This window comes from Gobio gobio (genome assembly GCF_949357685.1).
Source record: "Gobio gobio genome assembly, chromosome: 23".
Classification (NCBI taxonomy): Eukaryota; Metazoa; Chordata; class Actinopteri; order Cypriniformes; family Gobionidae; genus Gobio; species Gobio gobio.
This window is the reverse complement of record NC_137119.1, coordinates 21145064-21164096: the sequence shown is the minus strand read 5'-3', so window position 1 is coordinate 21164096 and position 19033 is coordinate 21145064. Positions and strand designations below refer to the sequence as shown.

At 38.4% G+C, this 19033-nt stretch overlaps 2 protein-coding genes across 6 annotated transcripts in view; both read right to left on the bottom strand.

Annotated features, from left to right (window-relative positions):
* The window catches only part of ncoa2 (nuclear receptor coactivator 2), a 134316-nt gene extending 130896 nt beyond the window's left edge, over window positions 1–3420 (bottom strand). For 4 of the 5 annotated variants that reach the window (XM_079805751.1, XM_079805754.1, XM_079805753.1 and 1 more), the window contains exon 1: window positions 1995–2187. The gene's annotated coding sequence lies outside the window, so the exon portion shown is untranslated. Of the gene's footprint in view, window positions 1–1994; window positions 2188–3168 lie in introns of those variants that run through there. The other variant, XM_079805752.1, reaches the window with a different exon arrangement.
* Window positions 3421–4115: 695 nt separating this feature from the next.
* On the bottom strand, window positions 4116–18519 carry tram1 (translocation associated membrane protein 1). Its single transcript, XM_079805761.1, has 11 exons — window positions 18264–18519; window positions 17164–17227; window positions 16341–16462; window positions 16083–16199; window positions 15920–15978; window positions 13868–13952; window positions 13610–13680; window positions 13338–13442; window positions 13053–13196; window positions 11251–11396; window positions 4116–5238 (listed from the first exon to the last, which is right to left on the bottom strand). The coding sequence occupies exons 1-11, from the start codon at window positions 18384–18386 to the stop codon at window positions 5165–5167; spliced, it is 1110 nt and encodes a 369-aa protein (XP_079661887.1). The 5' UTR covers window positions 18387–18519; the 3' UTR covers window positions 4116–5164.
* Window positions 18520–19033: the final 514 nt, after the last annotated feature.

The window sequence follows — 19033 nt, the reverse complement described above, 5'->3', positions numbered from 1 at the left end:
CATGAATTGAACTACTGGTCCAACAGGCTGAGTCGCACTACTGCAGCTCTTAGCAGCGCTGATGCAAATCTGAGGTGAACACCAGCTGTCAGTGTACAGCCTCCAAGCTTGGGCATTCAAGCAGATCATTTCTTATAAACCACCAACGGAGTAAACCCAATAAGGCTGAGGACTAAGAACCTGTTCTTATACAGAAACGGGTTCAAAGAAAATATGACATTCGATTCAGCTAACAGGACATTGTACTTAAATGCAGTGTTTTATTTACTACTAGTTTCCAGTGGCACCGCAACACTGCTAATGAATCACAAAACACACAGCAAAACCGATTCCCAAATTATTCCCTTTTATGGAGCAGTTCTTTAGAGTGAATCAAAACACTTGAGTATGATTAAGCAAGTCAAATCTTTTACTGAATCACAAGTTAGTTGTCATGTGTGACAAAACCCTGATTTGTTGAACTTTAGACTTGTGAGACATAAATCAGTGTAGTGATTGTGTAGCCTACTGTGTAGTTATTCCTACCACATTTCATGCAGTATTTTTTATATATAGCCTATATATATTTAGTCAGGTTCAAGTAATGATTTGCCATTTCTAAAAAGTATGGAACATCATATAAAAATGTAATATAGTTTACAAATACTTTTTTAATTACATTTATTTCTGGTATGTTATAACTGTAAATCTGAGGGTAGTAAAATCAGAATATTTTTTATTTCCAAATATTTATTTATCCAAATGGAACTATGGAATCCCTAAAAGGGAATCGAATACAAACCAGAATCAATCAACAATTCCCACTCCTGAGACTATGGCCTGCGCTTATGAAAAAGAGCAATTCACAAACAACAACAGAATGTATGCAAACAAATGACCAACCAAATATCCAGGACAGAATGAGAAACCAGCTATTTCTGCGTTCAAATTATGAGGAACGAGTTAGGATTGAAAATGCTAAGGTGCATCTAAACATGACCTAGATGCACCTTAGCATTTAAGCCGCAACTCTTCGAGCGAAACCTGGGTTGACTCTCATTCGGTCTTGAATTTGTGGTTGATCATTTGTTTGACCCAATAAACTGCCCGGCGGCGTGACGTCACACAGCGTAAAACAATCGTCACGCTGCCTACGAACTCTGTGTCGACCAAACTAAAAATCCGCTCGAGCGCTGGACGACAAATACAGCCGCTGCTCCATATACAAGCGCTCGTGAAAATAGCGGAGTTCAGGCAAATCACGCGGTAAATGCTAATTAGCATTCCCAGCCACTGGCGCCCCAACTTTTCCTTTCTTTAAACAGGCGAGACCCGAAAACCGAGCCGCGGCGTGCCGTGCAGTAACGTTAGTTCAGCAAAGAGCTGACTCACTAATCTCAGCCCTCGCAAAAACGACTGTCAAACAACAACGCGCTTTTACTTTCAACAGAACGCGAACGACACATTGTTGGTTTCAGCGGCTCGCTTTAGAACTGTTACGTCCAACTCGCTACAATGTACCACAAGCATTCCAACGGAACCCCATTAACACGTTGCAATGTAACAGTTCAGCCCGCTAAAGTTAAAATGCCCCTGAATAATGTTACAGTGTATCCTCGCATAGTCAAATGGAGGCTCGCAGGCTAAAGCTAGCCAGGCAAATAAGAGGGGGGAGCTGGCTAAACTTAATCGCACAAATGCAAGCAGCGCGGGCGAATCAAGTAAATCAGCGACACAATTGAAATGTTACAACAACAACAGCCGTGCACCCGCTTCAAGGTCGCTCAAAGCGATTTGTTTACACAACGACAAGGAGCAAAACACAACTCTCGAACTCTGCAAAGTGGCCAGGCTGAAATAGCGAGTGTAGCTGGTTTAGCAAGCTAATGCAGGATACCGCCGCCGCGGAACTGTGATTGGATCCTGCAGCGACTGTGTAAAAATCGCGTTACAAAGCCACCCCAAACCGCCATTCACCGGCAAACATAGAACATTTGCAACCATGTCGCACTTACAGTGTTTTGTTTCCTCTTAAATCCTGTACTTAATGTCCAGCTCTGACCTTCGGGTTGGTGAAACAGCATTATAGTTAACTGCCGCCGCCATGTTCCTGCTGCCTTATGCCTAACGATGGCTGGCTGCTTGTTTATCTCGCCAGCAAAACCTCCCCCACATACTACGGGCACCAGTATCTACTCGTTTACTCTAGCCTGCATAGCAACCTTGCAGTGAGCAACGGGGCAAAATGATGATACAGCAAACATAATGACGCGGCTCACCAGTTGGATCGCATTTTCCGTGCCTTTGTATTTTCTAAACTGCAAGTAGATGTTTCATAATATCAGAGGAAATCAAAGCGGCGTTGAAAGGAAAAGCTTTCACCTTTAGTGGCACTGTGGGAGAAAATAAAGTGTGCCGGAGTGGACAGTTCACGAGCCGGTGTTGTTGTTGTTAGTCCAAATCCAAAGCAATCTGCACTCTATTATCAATGTCATAACAGCTTAATTAAAAATCACAATATAAGACTACTTTCCAGACCTCCATGCATCACATCCTACTTATGACTATTAGTATACATTTTCTTATCAGATAAGCAGTTTTAACAAAACAAAACACTGCACAATAATAGCCTAACATATGGCCTTGACCATACATCTACAAGAGAAAAGTTCAGGAGTGTTTTGGTCTGAGAATATCCCAAATTAAATCTAGTTTTATCCATCATTCGTGTTCATCTTGTAGATATAATTGTTTTGCAAGTCTCACTAAGAGAGGTACAAGTCTTCTGTAATTTAAAGTAGATAAAAATACGTTGATTTTGTCACATTTGATCAAATGTGTATTTTAAACAATACAATACAAAAGTCATTATTACCTAGTGATAACATCAAAAGCAATATAGATTATTTTTTGTCATATTCATTTCTCAAGTAGCTCATTGACTAATGCACGTTTAGCCATGTTTTAAAGAACATTTTGGACATTACATACGTGAAATAAATGTGAACAAGCCCGAATAAGTTTGTTTTTCTCCCAGCATGTAACGTTAGTCTAGTAGTCCACCATGCCTCATCATAACTGTATTGAGTTGAAATTCACACACGTCTTACTTTTCTCAGTCACAGAATGCAACCCTCAAAAGGCAACAAGCTCATGGACTGGTTGATCTGGCCGAAAGCCAAAGCTTACCGTGATTAGTCAGCAACAATAACTCCGAAATGCGTGAGGTATCCGAGCGAAATACACACGGCGACAGGTTGATTTCCTATAACCTATAAAAATACTTCCATGTGAATGTACGCCAGCGACCGAGGCGAAGCATCGACGAATCGAGCAGAATCCTATGTTCCAACCCGTGTCGATCAAAGGTCTACATCGAAAGTAACTTCTCTCAAAGGGAAATCTGCAAACAGTGACTTATGCAATATTCCGCTGTTCACTGTTTCAGATTGACAGGCGCTTGCCAACAATTGTGAAACACCAGGGGTTTGTCGCAACGAAATGTCCCAAAAGAGAATGCAGTTTAGTTTAGGAAAGCATTGATACATATTTTGCTATTATGGTTTAATATTGTATACTTTTGCTATAGGAAAATATATTCAACATACGCGCATTGTGATTTAAAAAACATTAAATATCACTGTCGTCTGTTAAGAAAAATCGTGGCGAACAGCACCACCACATGGTCAACGCCAACATTTTAAAGGAGAATGACCTCTTAAAATAAAATAAAATGCACTTCATTGTGCCTTTTCACATGTATTCCTTTTGAGAATTACGTATTAATTGTGAGAATTATTAAATTACTTTTATTAGGTTAGGTTATTAGGCTTATATGCAATATATAACTAGGTTGTCTACGCCACAGTGAGGCTCGGGCGACGAACTGTTGCTATGGTAACCTCCTCAGGAGAACGCGACTGGTGTTCCATTTAGCGCTTTCTGACCAACTTAGACTCGAAGTTTTGAGATTTACTTTGTTTTGAGGAATTTCAAGCCGCTGTAATTCGCACCACGGATTTCAATAAACTAATTTATACTAACAAAAAAAATCTAATTTTAAAACGGTCATATACAATGCATTAAAACAAATGCAGAAACAACAGGTCATGTTTTGACTCAAAACAAATGCAAATAACCGTGAAAACAACTATTTTTATTAGTGTATTCACTGGTTGTCTTTCTAACTGGTTGTACTTGTGTAAAAGAAAGGCGAGATAATGCTTGTTCCTAACTTCACTCAGCGTATTGTTCTTAAACTGAAACGATCTGCTATGAAAATTATGTCTGAGAACATGTCCTTAGATTCTGAACACATGCTCACAATCCCACCGGGATGACACTTGTGATTTGACATTTTCATGTGTCATCTACCCCGAACAGCAAAGTCAGCTGTGCAAAGTTCAAGATTAAAAGGTAGAATCAAAAGCACATTGCAGGAACATGTTCCTTTGCTAAATAAACACAATTTGTGGCGCATTACACTATTAGCTTGACACAGTGCAGTGCAACAAATGGAATTCATATGTGTTTTTAAAAAAAAAGGCATCAAATGAATATGTTTGCTTATGATCTTATTCTAATTAACAAAAAAGAAATGTGACAAGGCTTTTATACAACAACACAATGAAGAGACATTAGACATGGTTCCAAATGCATAGGATAGAATCAGAGAATCAGAAAAACTGAGCTTTCAGAGAAATTTAAATACAACCCTGATTTCAAACTCAAGTTAAAATACTGGATTATCCTGCTCTGATCTGTCAAAATGATGTATGGCTAGGCACTTGTAAAAATAAGTTACTTTTTCCCCACAGCTCTCATGTTGGTTTTTTGTAGGTATGGCTGGATCATAGTTTTGGATTAAGCAAATAAAGCAAAGAGCACATGGACCTTCAGAAAAAGGAAAGGAATGTAGGAGATATGAAAAAGACCCCCTCCAAAACCCCCCAATGCCACATTTTTCCTCAAGCCCTTCTTGCAAAGAGACATAATAGTTTGATGGCTTTGTGAAATACAGCATTCAACATCCTACATGATCAAAGAGAAGGATGAGGAAGTTGCCATATTTTTTTCCAGATAAACAAGAGGGGAAAGGGGCAACAGACAAACTGTGGGACGGAGAGGAGGGAGAGGAATGATCAGGCTGATTTCAGCCAGTACAGAAGTTGGGAACGTGGGTGGTTTATGACGACTTCTCCTTCTTCGCTCTGGGGGAATCTGCTCCGCTGGCACCAACAGATCCGTTCACACCATTGGCTGTGAAAAACACAAATGAGAAGAGGCTTGACGCAAGTGATCACATTTTGTAGTTTAGATCCCTGAAGTGCTGTTATACTTCACATCAGTGACTACATCTCCAAGTGGAAAAATGGCACTTAATGAATTTGCCTAAGGCCCTGATACAGTTACGGCAAAGTTATTTTTCGTTATTCGCTTAGGGGTAGGGCTGGTTTTTGAATAAAAATGTTAGCAAATGTTACATTTAAACTAGTGCTGTAAAAATTAGCGCGTTAACACACGTGATACAACGACGTGTTAAAAATATTTAACAATTAAACGCAGCAACCGTTTGTTTTCTATCATCCTTTGGCTTTCGTTACATTATATGATCATGCTCTTATTCATGCAAATGCTTTCAAACCATTCCAGCGCGGCAAGATGAAAGAGAATGTGCTGTCTGTGAATGTCCTGGGTGAGTCTCAATCAGCTCCCTAGTTTCCTAGGTTGTGAATCAGTATATGGTGTATATGAATGTGGTCGACTCCCAGATCAGTGCCCTGACTACTGAACTAGGGAGCTGATTGAAACGCACCCCTTGTCTGAAAGACGCTCCACAATAGAGTTCTCTTCGCGCTTGAACGAACAATAACACACAGATTTATGCCAAAATGCCCATTTTGTCGAATATTCTCATAAGAGCAGTCTTAAATTAGTTAAATAATGTCTTAAATGAACTTAAGAGTTGTGGAGAAAATAAGATGCACATGACAGCGCGTCAGATCTGCATGTTCAGCAGCGGCAGATCTTAAAGTGACAGCAGCCACTAATGATGTCTGTCATTAATATTAATCACAGAACAAAGGTAACAGAAAATTGTAGCTTTAATAATATTTTTAAGATTATATTAATAAATATAATTTAATAATATTTAATTTTATTTATGCAGTGAAGACAGTTTGAGAACTTCAATTTTAACTTCATATATTCAATTTCTGTATATTTCTTACCTGTTAGACAGGTAGGAAGGCCACAGGTAAATATGACATTTATTATAGGCCCAATGGGTTTATGTGAAGATTGTTTTAAGTTCACTTAAGTTAAAAGTTATTTTTTAAAGCTTAATACATGTTGAATGTCATTATATATATATATATAAAGTGTATCAGTGATAATGGCCTTCATAAAAATATGCCATTACAACAAATATTTCAAATGTACTGTATTTAAGTTGTTTCTACATTCATTTGGAGAGTAACTGAAATGATTACAATATAAAACCGCAGATGTTTATAATCACGATTAATTACAGAAAAAAATTAGCAATTAATTGAGTCGATTGACAGAACTAATTTAAACATGTTGATAATACGGACAATAATGTTGATAATATTTTTTTTGCCATATCGCCCAGCCCTACTTAGGGGTAAAACAAAGTTCGAAATAGGTGACCAGCAATATACTGTTAGCAAACATCCGACGACGCCCACACTGCTCAGAGCAAGTTTAGATGAAAATGTAAATGTGCTGAGAGATTTCCTCTCAATAACAAAATAAACACACAACAAAATTGAGCATTTTTTAATAAAGCATAAGAAAAGCATCTGATCATACATCGATGGACTGAAGGAGAAACGAATGGGAAAAGATTTCTATGTGAAAGAAGGCGGAGCCTCCACGCACCTATTTCATAATAGCCACGGACCAATGGTAGGACAAAGGTGTTTACCAGACTTTTCCAGAAATTTCGCTTTGGCAAGCTGTTTCGAACTCCAAATTAACTTCGTTTTGGCCTGATTTTGTTTGAAATTATGTCACAGCAGTTCGTTCTTCGATTTCGCTTGAAGTATATAGAGGTCTTTAAAGGGACAATTCATCCAAAAATGAAAAACCCTCAAAAATTTACTCACCCTCATGTCATTCTAAACCAATAACACTTTGGTTAATCTATGAAATACAAATGAAGATGTTTTTAATGAAACCTTAGAAGGTTTCGGTCCCTCCACTGAAAGTCCAGGTAACCATCAAGGTTATAAATGCACCGTAAAAAGAATCAATATAAATAGAGCTGATTAATTTAAAACAAATGATCAAAACAATGATAGACAAACATACAAATAACATATGGTAAATACGGAATTGTATGCGCGTCACAAGCTAGAACAAATCTTATTGGTTCTCGTACATCACGCACACGTTTAAGCTTCTGTGTTTACCATGCGTGATCTACTTTATGCATGCCAGTCATTCTTTAGATGTAAATAAAACACCAAATTAAATCTGCTCATATCAAGCGATTAAAATCTTTTCAGAAGACTTGGATTAAACCACTCCATTCATATGGATTTGTTTTTACGAGCCTTTATAACCTTTTTGGATCTTTTAACTTGTGGTTATCTGGACTTTTAAATGGAGGAACAGGAACCTCTCTCCGGTTTCATTACATTTTATGGATTTGGAACGATATCCAGGTGAGTAAATGATGACTGTTGGGTGAACTATCCCTTTAATAAAAGCAATATGCTTTAAATACAACCCTATTTTCATAATACAGTACAGCCTCAAGTACTTTACTGATTAAATGTAGATTCTAGATTGGAAAAAGGGTTGGGTGGTATGACAACATATATTGTGGTGACAATATTAAAGGTCCCGTTTTTCCAGTTTTTTTGAAGCTTTGATTGTGTTTACAGTGTGCAATATAACATGTGTTCATGTTTCGCGTGTAAAAAAAACACAGTATTCTTCACACAATTTACTTATCTGTATACCGCTGTTTTCACTGTCCTAAAAAACGGCTTGAGGATTTCCCTGTTCTATGAAGTCCCTCCTTCAGAAATACGTAACGAGTTCTGATTGTGCCAGCGGTTCCCGTGTTGTGATTCGACAGCAGCTTAGCACACGTTGCCCGGAAAGGTCACGCCTCTTACCATAACGGGGAGATGAACGCGCTCAAACTACAGCGTCCCTGGCCAAGGAAAGGTGATTTGACTCCGGGATGAAAATAACAACGCCTCGACGACAAGGCGACAAACACACTCTACAAGCGCAACCGAACGCAACACTTCCTCTTCTCCATGTGGGAGAGCAACAAGACCACGCCCCCTTTTTTTGCGTACTCTTGTGGGCGGAGGTTAGTCGACAAATTGTTCTACTGACGTCACTAAAGCAGGGAGTACAGGTATGTAGTCCAAACCGGCCATTCGCTGTAGGCTTTGAAAGGGAACTTCTGTTAAATAAAATATCTCGCTTGGCATTGAACTTTGAGCTTTATAATTTTACAGGTATTATTTATGCTCTAACAGCAACATTACACACTAACTAAAGTTTGAAAAATGGGATCACGAAGAACGGGACCTTTAAGTGTCAATTGATTTTGCCATTTTGTGTAAATTGCAGTATGTAAATCTGCAATATACACACGTTTATGACATGTTAGAGCTCTGGATCCCAACCTTTTTGACTTCAAGGCCCTCGACTGTCCACAACAATATTTGAAGGATATTTTAGAGCTTGGTATAAATAGAAAGATGTATAGTCATTAAATTAAGAAATATCTTGATTTGTACTTGTTTTAGCTTATTTTAAAGGGTTAGTTCACCCAAAAATGAAAATTCCGTCATTAATTACTCACCCTCATGTCGTTCCAAACCCATAAGACCTTTGTTCATCCTCGGAACAACAAATTAAGGTATTTTTGATGAAATCCGAGAGCTCTCTGACCCCTCCATAGACAGCAATTTAATTACCACTTTCAAGGCCCGGAAAGATAGTAAGAACATAGTTAAAATAGTCCATGTGACTCCAGCAGTTCAATCTTGATTTGATGACGCGAAGAGAATACATTTTGTGTAAAATTGTGCAGTGTTGGGGGTTCGCAGTTACAGATGCAGCACTTTGACTGAACCACTTTTACTGCACGAGATGAGAACACATTTTTTAAATTTTCTGGGTCTCAAAAGAGTCTGCGTTTGTGATACATTTCCTTTTTTTCTTTCATGCAAACCGCTCGCCGTTTCTGGATGCGTTTAAATTTGCTCTAAGTATGCGTTTCTGTCACCTATCAAACATACGCACTTCAATACGCCAACCGAAAGCAGGTTAATATGTTTACATGCTGCACAAAATCGGGGTAAGAGGCAAAAAACTACCTGTTCCAACCAGTTTATGCTTAAGCCGTTTATGACGACTTTATACAACAATCTCTTCTCATCTGTGCCAGTCTCCTAGTCTAACGGCCGTTTCACACTGCGTTTTCTCGAGGTGGCAAGAACAAGAACAAGGTTAGTTCTGGCCAGGACATTACATACTTCACGAGAAAAGCAGGTGCCGAACACCTCCATTTCTCCGCATTAACCCGCCCACTTTAGAATTCTGACCAATCACACAATAGTTCTCGGACACCCACAAGAAAAAAGTTCTGCTCAGACGATGTGTCGAGAACAAGCTGCGAGAACTCACAAACCAGGGGTTCGAGAACAAAATGACGTCATTTTGTTCTCGCAGCCCAGGGAGCGAGAACTTTTTTCTCTGTTCTTGCGGAGTATGTTGCAGCCTTTATCTGACACATTCATTTGAGATCTTGGAGTCTTTACTAATGAGCTGATGAGTTGAATCAGGTGTGTTTGATTAGGGAGACATCAAAAATGTGTAGTGTTGGGGGTTCTCCAGGACCAGGATTGGGAAACACTGGCATAGGAAACTGGCACAGACGAGAAGAAATTGTTGAATAAAGTCATTATTTTTGTTCAACGTTTCATAACATTAAGGTTGAACCACTGGAGTCACATGAACTATTTTAACAATGTCTTTACTACCTTTCTGGGCCTTGAAAGTGGTAATTAAATTGCTGTCTATGGAGGTGCCTGAGAGCTCTCGGATTTCATCAAAAATATCTTAAATTTGTGTTCCAAAGATGAATGGAGGTCTAACGGGTTTGGAACGTCATGAGGGTGAGTAATTAATAACAGAATTGTCATTTTTGGGTGAACTAACCCTTTAATGCTTGTTTTGCCTTAAAGAATTTTAAGTCATCTTGAGGCCCCCTGGTTGAGAACCATGGTGTTAGAACAATAAAGAAACATGAAGGAAAAAAGGCACAGGACGGACATTGTGTTAAGGACTCAACACTGTCCTTGCGCTGATTGGCACACCCCAAGTGCCCACAGAAAGCCGCCTCTCAGACATGCAATGCCAATTTAAGCCATCTATCATAGCTTATTGCATTTTAACAGTGAGCATGTTTACATACACACCAGTAAGCTGATAACTCACAAATATCAGCTTATTTTTCCCCATTTACATGCAAACCAGTAAACTGTAAGCGCGGTTTACTTGCGTTGTCAAAGACTTTATTAATAAATCAGGTTATTTCCTTGTAGTGACGTCAAAAACAATCATTCCCGTATCTGACTGAGTATTCCAAATGTTATGTCAGTAGTGATGTTAAATAAAGCTTGCAATGTGGAAACTTACGGCTTATATATTATTCTCTCATGCAGTTACAGATGCAGCGTTTTGACTGAACCACTTTTACTGCACGAGAGATGAGAACAAATTTTTACAAATCTCTGGGTCTCAAAAGAGTCTGCGTTTGTGATACATTTCCTTCTTCCTTCCTTCATGCAAAACGCTCGCTATGAGTGCGTTTAAATCTGCTCTAAATATGTGTTTCTGTCACCTATCACACATGCGCACTTCAATAAGCCGACAGAAAGCAGGTTAATGCATTTACATGTCGCGCGAAATCGGGGTAAGAGGCAAAAAACTACCTGTTCCGACCGGTTTATGCTGAAGCCGCTTATGACCTTACTCCGATAAAAGAAAACGGGTTACCACGTTTACATGACCATGTTCATGTTCATTGTCGGCTTAAGCATAATTGGCTTTATGTAAATGCACCATCTTGGCGAGCATCTATGCAAACGCTTATGTCTTAAGGAACATAAGTTGGGAGAAAAAAAAAATCAGATGTCAGTAAAAATTACTCCTATCATTTCGCCCACCCTCAATTGGAACAGTAGAATCGCATCTCAAATGGGCAATACTGACCTTTCTTTGATTTGCTCTTAGAAGACGACGATTTCTTTTTCAAGGTCTGAGTCTGCGCATGTTCTCTCCATCGTCGCAGCTGGAAGTTGATAAATTTCCACATCATAAAAGCCTGAGTGGTGCATATTGCAGCCAGGACAGTCACCCTGAGAGAAACAGAGAGCCATTACAAACAAATCCAACAATAGTAAAAGCAAAAGGTCGCCATTACTTTTCCATCATCTGGTGTTTAACTAAATCTCGTCCATCCAAAAGGCACTCACTTCCAGTAGAAGAGCTTTTACAATGCGATTACATATTCATATTATGAGTCAAGAATTTTTTGATGGCTAACAGGGGAAATTGGGACACTAGGGCAATTTTTTTCCTTGTTTTTTGCCCAAATAACTGTTGCCATCTCTCACCTTGCAAATCAGATTTGAAAAAGCATTGCACATACAACATGCAGTCAAACCAAAATGTACTAGTGGGTGCAGGACACTATAGTTCATTTATGTAAGTGAGGATAGCAAAATAAATAAAACTGACATATTATACCCAAATATTCTTCATACAGTGGACCACCAGTATAATTGATAAAACATTTGGGACCAAAATTATTAAGACACTTTGACCTGACCATGTTTTGCTTAAGTGTTTTTTTCTTTAATTGCTAATGCGACCTTTTACACCACATACTGAACAAAATGAAGCATGGCTTGGTTATTGGTTGACCTAAATTGGTATTATCCAAGGCTGTAGCACTCCTCTCAGAAACTGAAGCCTCCGCGCCTCGATCGCCCCCAGGTAGTTGGTCCCAATATAGCTCATAACACCCGCCCCTCCGTATTTTCTAATGGACACGAGACAAACTAAACAATCAAATTACACTTCAAATTATTTTTTCCAAAAGTTGGTTTCTGTCATTGTAGGCAGTTTTTAAATCACAATGATTTCATTTCAAGTGTCCGTTTTTTTTAATAAGTTTAGTTTTAGTTAGTTATTTGATGCTATAAAAACAGGGGGTGTGACGTCATGATCGACAGCTTCTCTGAGTGAAGTCGTCACTGAGGCACTAACAGACATTTTTCTGGATTTTTTGGGAGGAGATTGGAGCTTTAATTTCTACATTTCCATAACTGTTTATTTCACACCAACATAATGAATTGTTCTTCATCTGCGAGAGTGTGGGCGGGCTTTTGATATCGCGGCTATGCTTCCTGCTCTCTACTACGCAGACTCCGGTTCTGAGATCACTACTGCGCAGACTCTGTCCCAAGATATCAGCTATCAGCGCCATATTCTGACAACCTGAGGCTTCAGTTACTTCAGCGGAAGCCAATGAAGTTGCGTCGTCCATATTTTTTTACGGTCTATGGTATTATCTAATTGTGTCCTTAAATTTAACAGCTGACTGGTTGATTGTAATCCATTACATACCTTTCTATCAAAGTTATCTGACATTATCAATTCTGACACAGTTCTTGTCATATTCTGTTACCGTTTTCTAAACTATAGCGAATAAACGGTGATAATGTGAGAAAATGTTGAAGGTCTAATAAACCCAAAATAAATTGGGTTTGACTGTGTGCAGTGCAAACCATTTGAATTTTCAACTTCAAAGCTCTAAAGAAATTCAAATCATGTCACGTGTAAGGCACTCGGTTTATAATAAGGTGCTAAAAATTGATTCTTGAAAAACTAAAAATCAAAACAGCGTTAGCTAAAGAGTGATCCAAAACATTTGCATGATTAATCTCAATTATTCATTTCACTGCAGTGAGGAAGTGGGCCTAACACAAGATGAAGATCACCCTGCTTACCGAACAAACAGGACATTAAAGCTTCCCTCAGCGAGGTTCAGACCCTGTTTCTCTGCTCCGGCCAGCCCAAAGCCCACAGTAAGAACAGACAGGGAGAGAGTCAACAAGCGGCCCAGCACAAACAGAACAGCCCACACTGTAAACCTGTTAACATACACAAAAGGCTTCATAATGGTCAAACATCCTTTCAAACGCAGAATTGTTCTGAAATTCATTTGCAATTTCATATCTGCCTGTGCTCAGTAAAAATCATTCAACTTGCTTTGTCAAATGAATGGCACTCACCCGGTCTGCCTGTCCTCATTGCTGAAGTAAATGAGTCGGGATACATGGAAGAGGAGCTCAACAAAGTAATGCAGAACCAGCAACACCAGGCCCAACCGGTTCAGACTGGAAATACATCATTAATGGTTTAAACATGCGTGAAACTACTGCATTATTAATCTCCGAAAAGTGTAATTCTTTGTCACCATGCATGGTTTTGTGCGCAGCATGGTAAGAACACAGAACATAATAGTGTAATGCATGCCCTAACTGTTTATGATTAATAAACTTACTTCAGAATGTAAGCTCCTGCAATTTGGACCAAGTAAAGACTTATATAAACAAGCTGACGAGGAATGTCTTCCTGAAAAATAAAAAAAGACAATATTGTCCTGTCTTCTGTCAATTTCCGTAAAGTAAAAGTTTGGTAAACAAAGAAACCTCTGGAGAAGGAAATCAGTCCCGTCACAATAACAGGATGCATGAATATGGTTTCAGTGCATCCTCAACACTGGAAACACTCTGTTGACTTTGCTTGCTTGCTTACTTACTTTCTTGGCCTTCTGGAAGTAGAGCTCAGGTATTGCATGAAGCCAGTAGCCGAGCTGACAGATGTAGTAGAACTTCATCTGGAACCTAAAACAAGACAAGGAACTTCTTTAGCATCTCCACGAAAATGTCAATGTCAATGGTAATTGGATTTGCAAGCTGTGTGTTACATACAGTAGGTCTACAAAAATCAGAAGAGAGAATTAGAGGTAGACTAATGCAGGATAATTAGATCAGGAGCGTTGAGATGGCTTTTAAACAGTCTTCCCGGTGTGAACCAGCTCGGCGGATCAGTTTTCCAAAGATGTAACTTAGGAGCGCTCATGCAGCGGATCGGCAGATGTGACGTGAGACGGAATATGAACCAAAAACAACCATCACTTTCCCTCCATTAATCAGCAGATTCCATTAGTTTAAATTTAAACGCTACGCTTTTAAAGGTATAGTTCACCCAAAAATGATCAATCGCTTACTCTCCTGTTGTTCCAAACCCGTTAGACTTTCATTAAGTTTCAAAACACAAATGAAGAAAATTGTAATGAAATATGAAACATTTCTGTCCCTCCATTGAAAGTCTATTCACCCAAAACTCTGACTAGAGGTGGGCGATATGACCAAAATCTTATATCACGATACGAGTCATTTTATTTCACAATAACAATAGGTTTATTTTTGCTTTAAATAAGGTTATGATATCAACATTATCACCATTTTCAATAAACTAATACTAGCATATAATCTATTTTTAAACCGCAAAGCTTAAAAATGCATACAAACGATAAGCTTTCATAACAGCCAGGCCCGGATTAAGAATTCAGAGGCCCCTGGGCACAATGTCTTTTTAGGCCTCCTCTCTCCTCCTTTTCGTTTGCATTTACTACAACCATTCTCACTCATTTTGAACTACGAAGACTACTCGCACAGTCCGCTAGATTCAGTGCTGGGTTTTTGAAGACAGCGTGGGCTGTTACATGCTTTCCACACTTGCGCTCGATCAATTATATCATTCTGTTTTTTATTGGTTATACATGGTGTCATTACCTGAAGGCAGCTGCTATTTACACGAAGTGAAAATAGCGATGTATTCTATTTACACTAAAAGTATCAGTTCTTTGAAATAAGTGCAAATAGTTGTTAGATGCCATTTACTTATAAATAGTAGCATATACTATTTGCACCTCAGTATCATTGTACATTAACAGGATGCAGTAATAACAGCGTGTAAAGGACTAGTTTGGCAAAAAGCGAATTCGAACTCGGCAAAAGCTACTTTCAGGCGCCACATTCCCTACAGCCTAAAAAAAAAAAATGATCTTCCCCCTCGCTTGGGCCCCTGCTCATTGGATAATCCGGCTCAGGTGACCACACAGTACAGCAACGCCAAAATCTCTACTGGTTAATCGGGTCTACTGGTATATTGCCCACCCCCAACTCTGACCGTTCAAAACATTCATAAAGAGATCGTAAAATTATATGAATAGAGAGGTTTAAGTCTTCTGAAGAACTCACTTTATATGATGAACATTTTTTTTACGAATAAACATCGATCAGCAACATAGTTTAGAGCACTCAAATATGGTAAACGGAAGCTCAACTTGCTTGACGCATGAGAACAAACCTCATTGGTTCTTGCAGTTGCTCATGCGTGCTGCGAGAATGAACCTCATTGGTTTCCCGTGCAACAAGAAAGCATGCTTGAGCTTCCGTTTACCAGTTCTCCAAGTACGTTCGCTGATCAATTCTCATATGTAAATAAAAACCTAAATTAAATCGTTTCATTATATAAAGTGATCGTGTCTCTTCAGAAGACTTGGATTAAACCACTTGATTCATGTGGATTTATTTAACAATCTCTCTATGAACGTTTTTAAGCGTCTTCATCAAGTTTGGGATGAATAGACTTTCAGTGGAGGGACAAATCTCTCAAATGTCATTAAAAATATCTTAATTTGCATTGTGAATTTGAACTAAAGCCTTAGGGGTTTGGAACAACATGAGGGTGACTAAATGACAGAATTTTCATTTTTTCCAGAAGCACAGACAACGGTACTTACGGCATAAGAGTGTGCGGGTAGCCGTCCCACAGGCTGACAGGGTTGGACAGGAGGTTCTCCTTCAGATTAAGCAGAATAAGTCAAATGAATCCTTCAGACACGGCTATAAACACCAACTTGCACATAAGCCCTTATTTATGTGAAAGAGTAGTGAAGCACTTACCGAGACAAGAATGCTGGCTCCCCACAGGCAGGAGAAGAGGTAGAACGCACTCAGCTGCCCTGACTCATTGAACTTGCTGTGCTTGGTTTTGGAGAAGTGCATCTTCCTGTTGATTTTCTGAACAGTCATGGATTCAAGTAAGTGGCATAGCAAATCAAAACATTTATTAGTATTAATAGTGTTGCACCAAAACACTATTAAGATGCACATTAACATCTCAGCTAGTGTACGTTTATTCATTCACAACAGAATACTTACATCCAGCACATACTCCTGAATAATGGCGTGCATGATAATGGCCACTAACATGTAGAAGAAGACGGTGGCCACATCTTTCAGACCGTAATGGAAGTAATTCACTGCCGTTTCTTCTGGACCTCCTAAAATCCACAATACAAACACAACGCAAGCATGCAGTCTCAGTATGGCTAGCTTAGTATAGACAACTGATATATGATTTGTTTGTTCCATCTCAAAAAGAAAGATAATGAACAACAAAGTCAATGCGGTTGATTTTACACATTTGGAACTGAGAAATTGTCTTTATTGAGCTAACTTTTATGCCACAGCAAGTGACATCAATTATCAGCTCATTAGTAGAGCTGTTAGACAAAAACTTGTTGGAACAAAAAAAATACTGCAAAAAATCCTTAAGGTGTTTTATTTATTATAACCGAAATAGCAAACATTAGTGCTGTCAAATCACGATTTATTGCATCCAAAATAAGTGTGTTTACATAATATATGTTTGTCTACTTTGTATAATTATGATGTATATATAATATATAAATACACACAAATGCATGCATGTTTAAGAATGTAATATAAATTATATAAATATATATATACAGTATATACACATGCAAATATTTCTTAAATGTATACATGCATGTGTGTATTCACATATACATAATTATACACAGTACACACACATATTAAGCAAACAACCTTATTTCAATGCGATTCATTGTTTGACAGAAATTTGACACAAATGTGACAGAAAATAATAAAAATAGACAAAATATTTGTACTCAAGCTAAACAGACCAAAATAAACTGGAGGTTATTTACTACATACTTACCATTTGCTGGAATTGTAACATTGTATTGCACCGTTATGAACAAAACTGCTACCTTTGATGTAATCTGCATGGGAAGAAACATAAAAAGGCAGTTAATACACAAATAAATAAAGGAATATTTCAGTCAGTCAGTCTCTTTCACCATTCAGTTTTATTGTATGGAAAATAAGGTTTACAACGCAAGTGAATAGTGTTGAAGAAAAAAGGCCATGCAGATTTTAAATAAGTCACAGAATGTGACTGACAGGTGTGAATGACATGACTATAAGACACACGTAGCAATTATAATCAGTTTTTCGTCAAGATATCATTTACACATGGGCACATCTGTTTAAAAATGCCTATTAAAAGCACCAAATCCGTTTCAGTACTGTAAACTTCATTTCCCATGATGCACCAGCGCTGGCGCTGACATTCAGCAAACGATCGTCCAAATCTAACGGTTTTGCAAACTCGCATTCCTAACGAGGACTGTGTGTAAAATCGCTTCAGTTGCTATCAGTAAAATGATTTTGGTGGCTGAAATCGTGGCCCTGCTGCTGCGGTGCACCGATGACAGCGCTCAGTCATTCTCCGATTGCCACGTAACACTTCATTTGCGCGTAAAAGTATCAGTGCAGCTACAATGTTACGTAATCATTTTTACAAATCAATTCTGTTATTCCGGGCAACACTTCTTCAAATGTAACCAATTCGCGCGCTTGCTTTTCATCTCGCGGGTTTTAAAGTTCCTTAAATCGCTTCATAGGGAATTCCTCTCTCTCTCTCTCTCTCTCTCTCGTGCATCATGTTTCTTTGAATCAAATTCTTAACTATTTCAATGAAAAGGGCATTAGCACCAACGCGTGAGAGTAAATCCTGCGGATCATTTATATGAATCAGAGATGGAAAAATTCTGCATATTTAAGATAAAACCAAAAAGTAACAGTTTTATCTGCAGTTAAAGGAAGTGAAAGGGTCCGTTCAGAATATGACAGAACAAGAAATATCCGCTAAAGGTTTCTCACAGAAACACCGATCAGGCTGATTTGTCATCTTTGACCACAAACTGGTCTGAAATCTGTACCAGTGAATGAATGAAATAAAAAGTGGATTCTTACCTCAAACATAAGACCCAGCAGAAACACCATAGCAACGCAAGACACAATATCCGCATGGTTCTGGATCACAAACTCGTGACTGAGCACCGGCGGGTTCTTGTTGGTCTTTTTTCGGATTCCCATCTTGGTGGATGTTGCGAGAACTTTTGGTGAGTGTGAGTGAGGAACACGTCTTCACTATTGTTATCTGGCAGGCACGTCAGTCTTAACGCCTACTTCTGTCTTTCTTCTTCCATCCTCTTTTTCAATTTAAGGCACTTTGTACAGTGTCAAAAGATGCAGTAGTGCCATCTGTTGGACTGGAGTAGCCTAGGTTTTATTCGACACCCCTTTTGTGATCAAATTAATAGAGAATAAACATAGAAATATATCTTTTATATGTCACTGATTCTTGAGATAAGTGACAAAACATGTTTTAGATGTTAAAAAATAAAAAAATAAAAACACTACTTTATTACACATTTGTATTTTTGTAGACAAAGGTCTCAGATAATGACCATGTAAGGGTACCGTTTTACTTAATTTGTCCGTCAGACACACTAAAAAAGCAGGATCATTTAGTTTAATCTATCCAAAAACAATTTAAAATCAGTTATGTTATACTGGTGTTCAGTAAAGGATCTAAATCATAAAATACATTCTCTGTTTATTTTTTGTTTGTTTTCACACTATTATAAACGATCAAGTTTCTAAATTCCTTATCCTCCCTCCTTTTAATATTAAACTTATATCACCAATGTGCTTATGTAATTAAGACATAATATCATGTA

What these genes read in the sequence shown, in the direction of transcription:
- tram1 (XM_079805761.1), bottom strand. Translation starts at nt 18,386, where the DNA reads ATGGGAATCCGAAAAAAGACCAACAAGAACCCGCCGGTGCTCAGTCAC. An exon ending in TACCCGCACACTCTTATGCC is followed by an intron (nt 13,953 to 15,919) that starts GTAAGTACCGTT and finishes GTCTTGTTTTAG; the next exon opens with GTTCCAGATGAAGTTCTACT. An exon ending in ACTTCCAGAAGGCCAAGAAA is followed by an intron (nt 13,681 to 13,867) that starts GTAAGTAAGCAA and finishes TTTATTTTTCAG; the next exon opens with GAAGACATTCCTCGTCAGCT.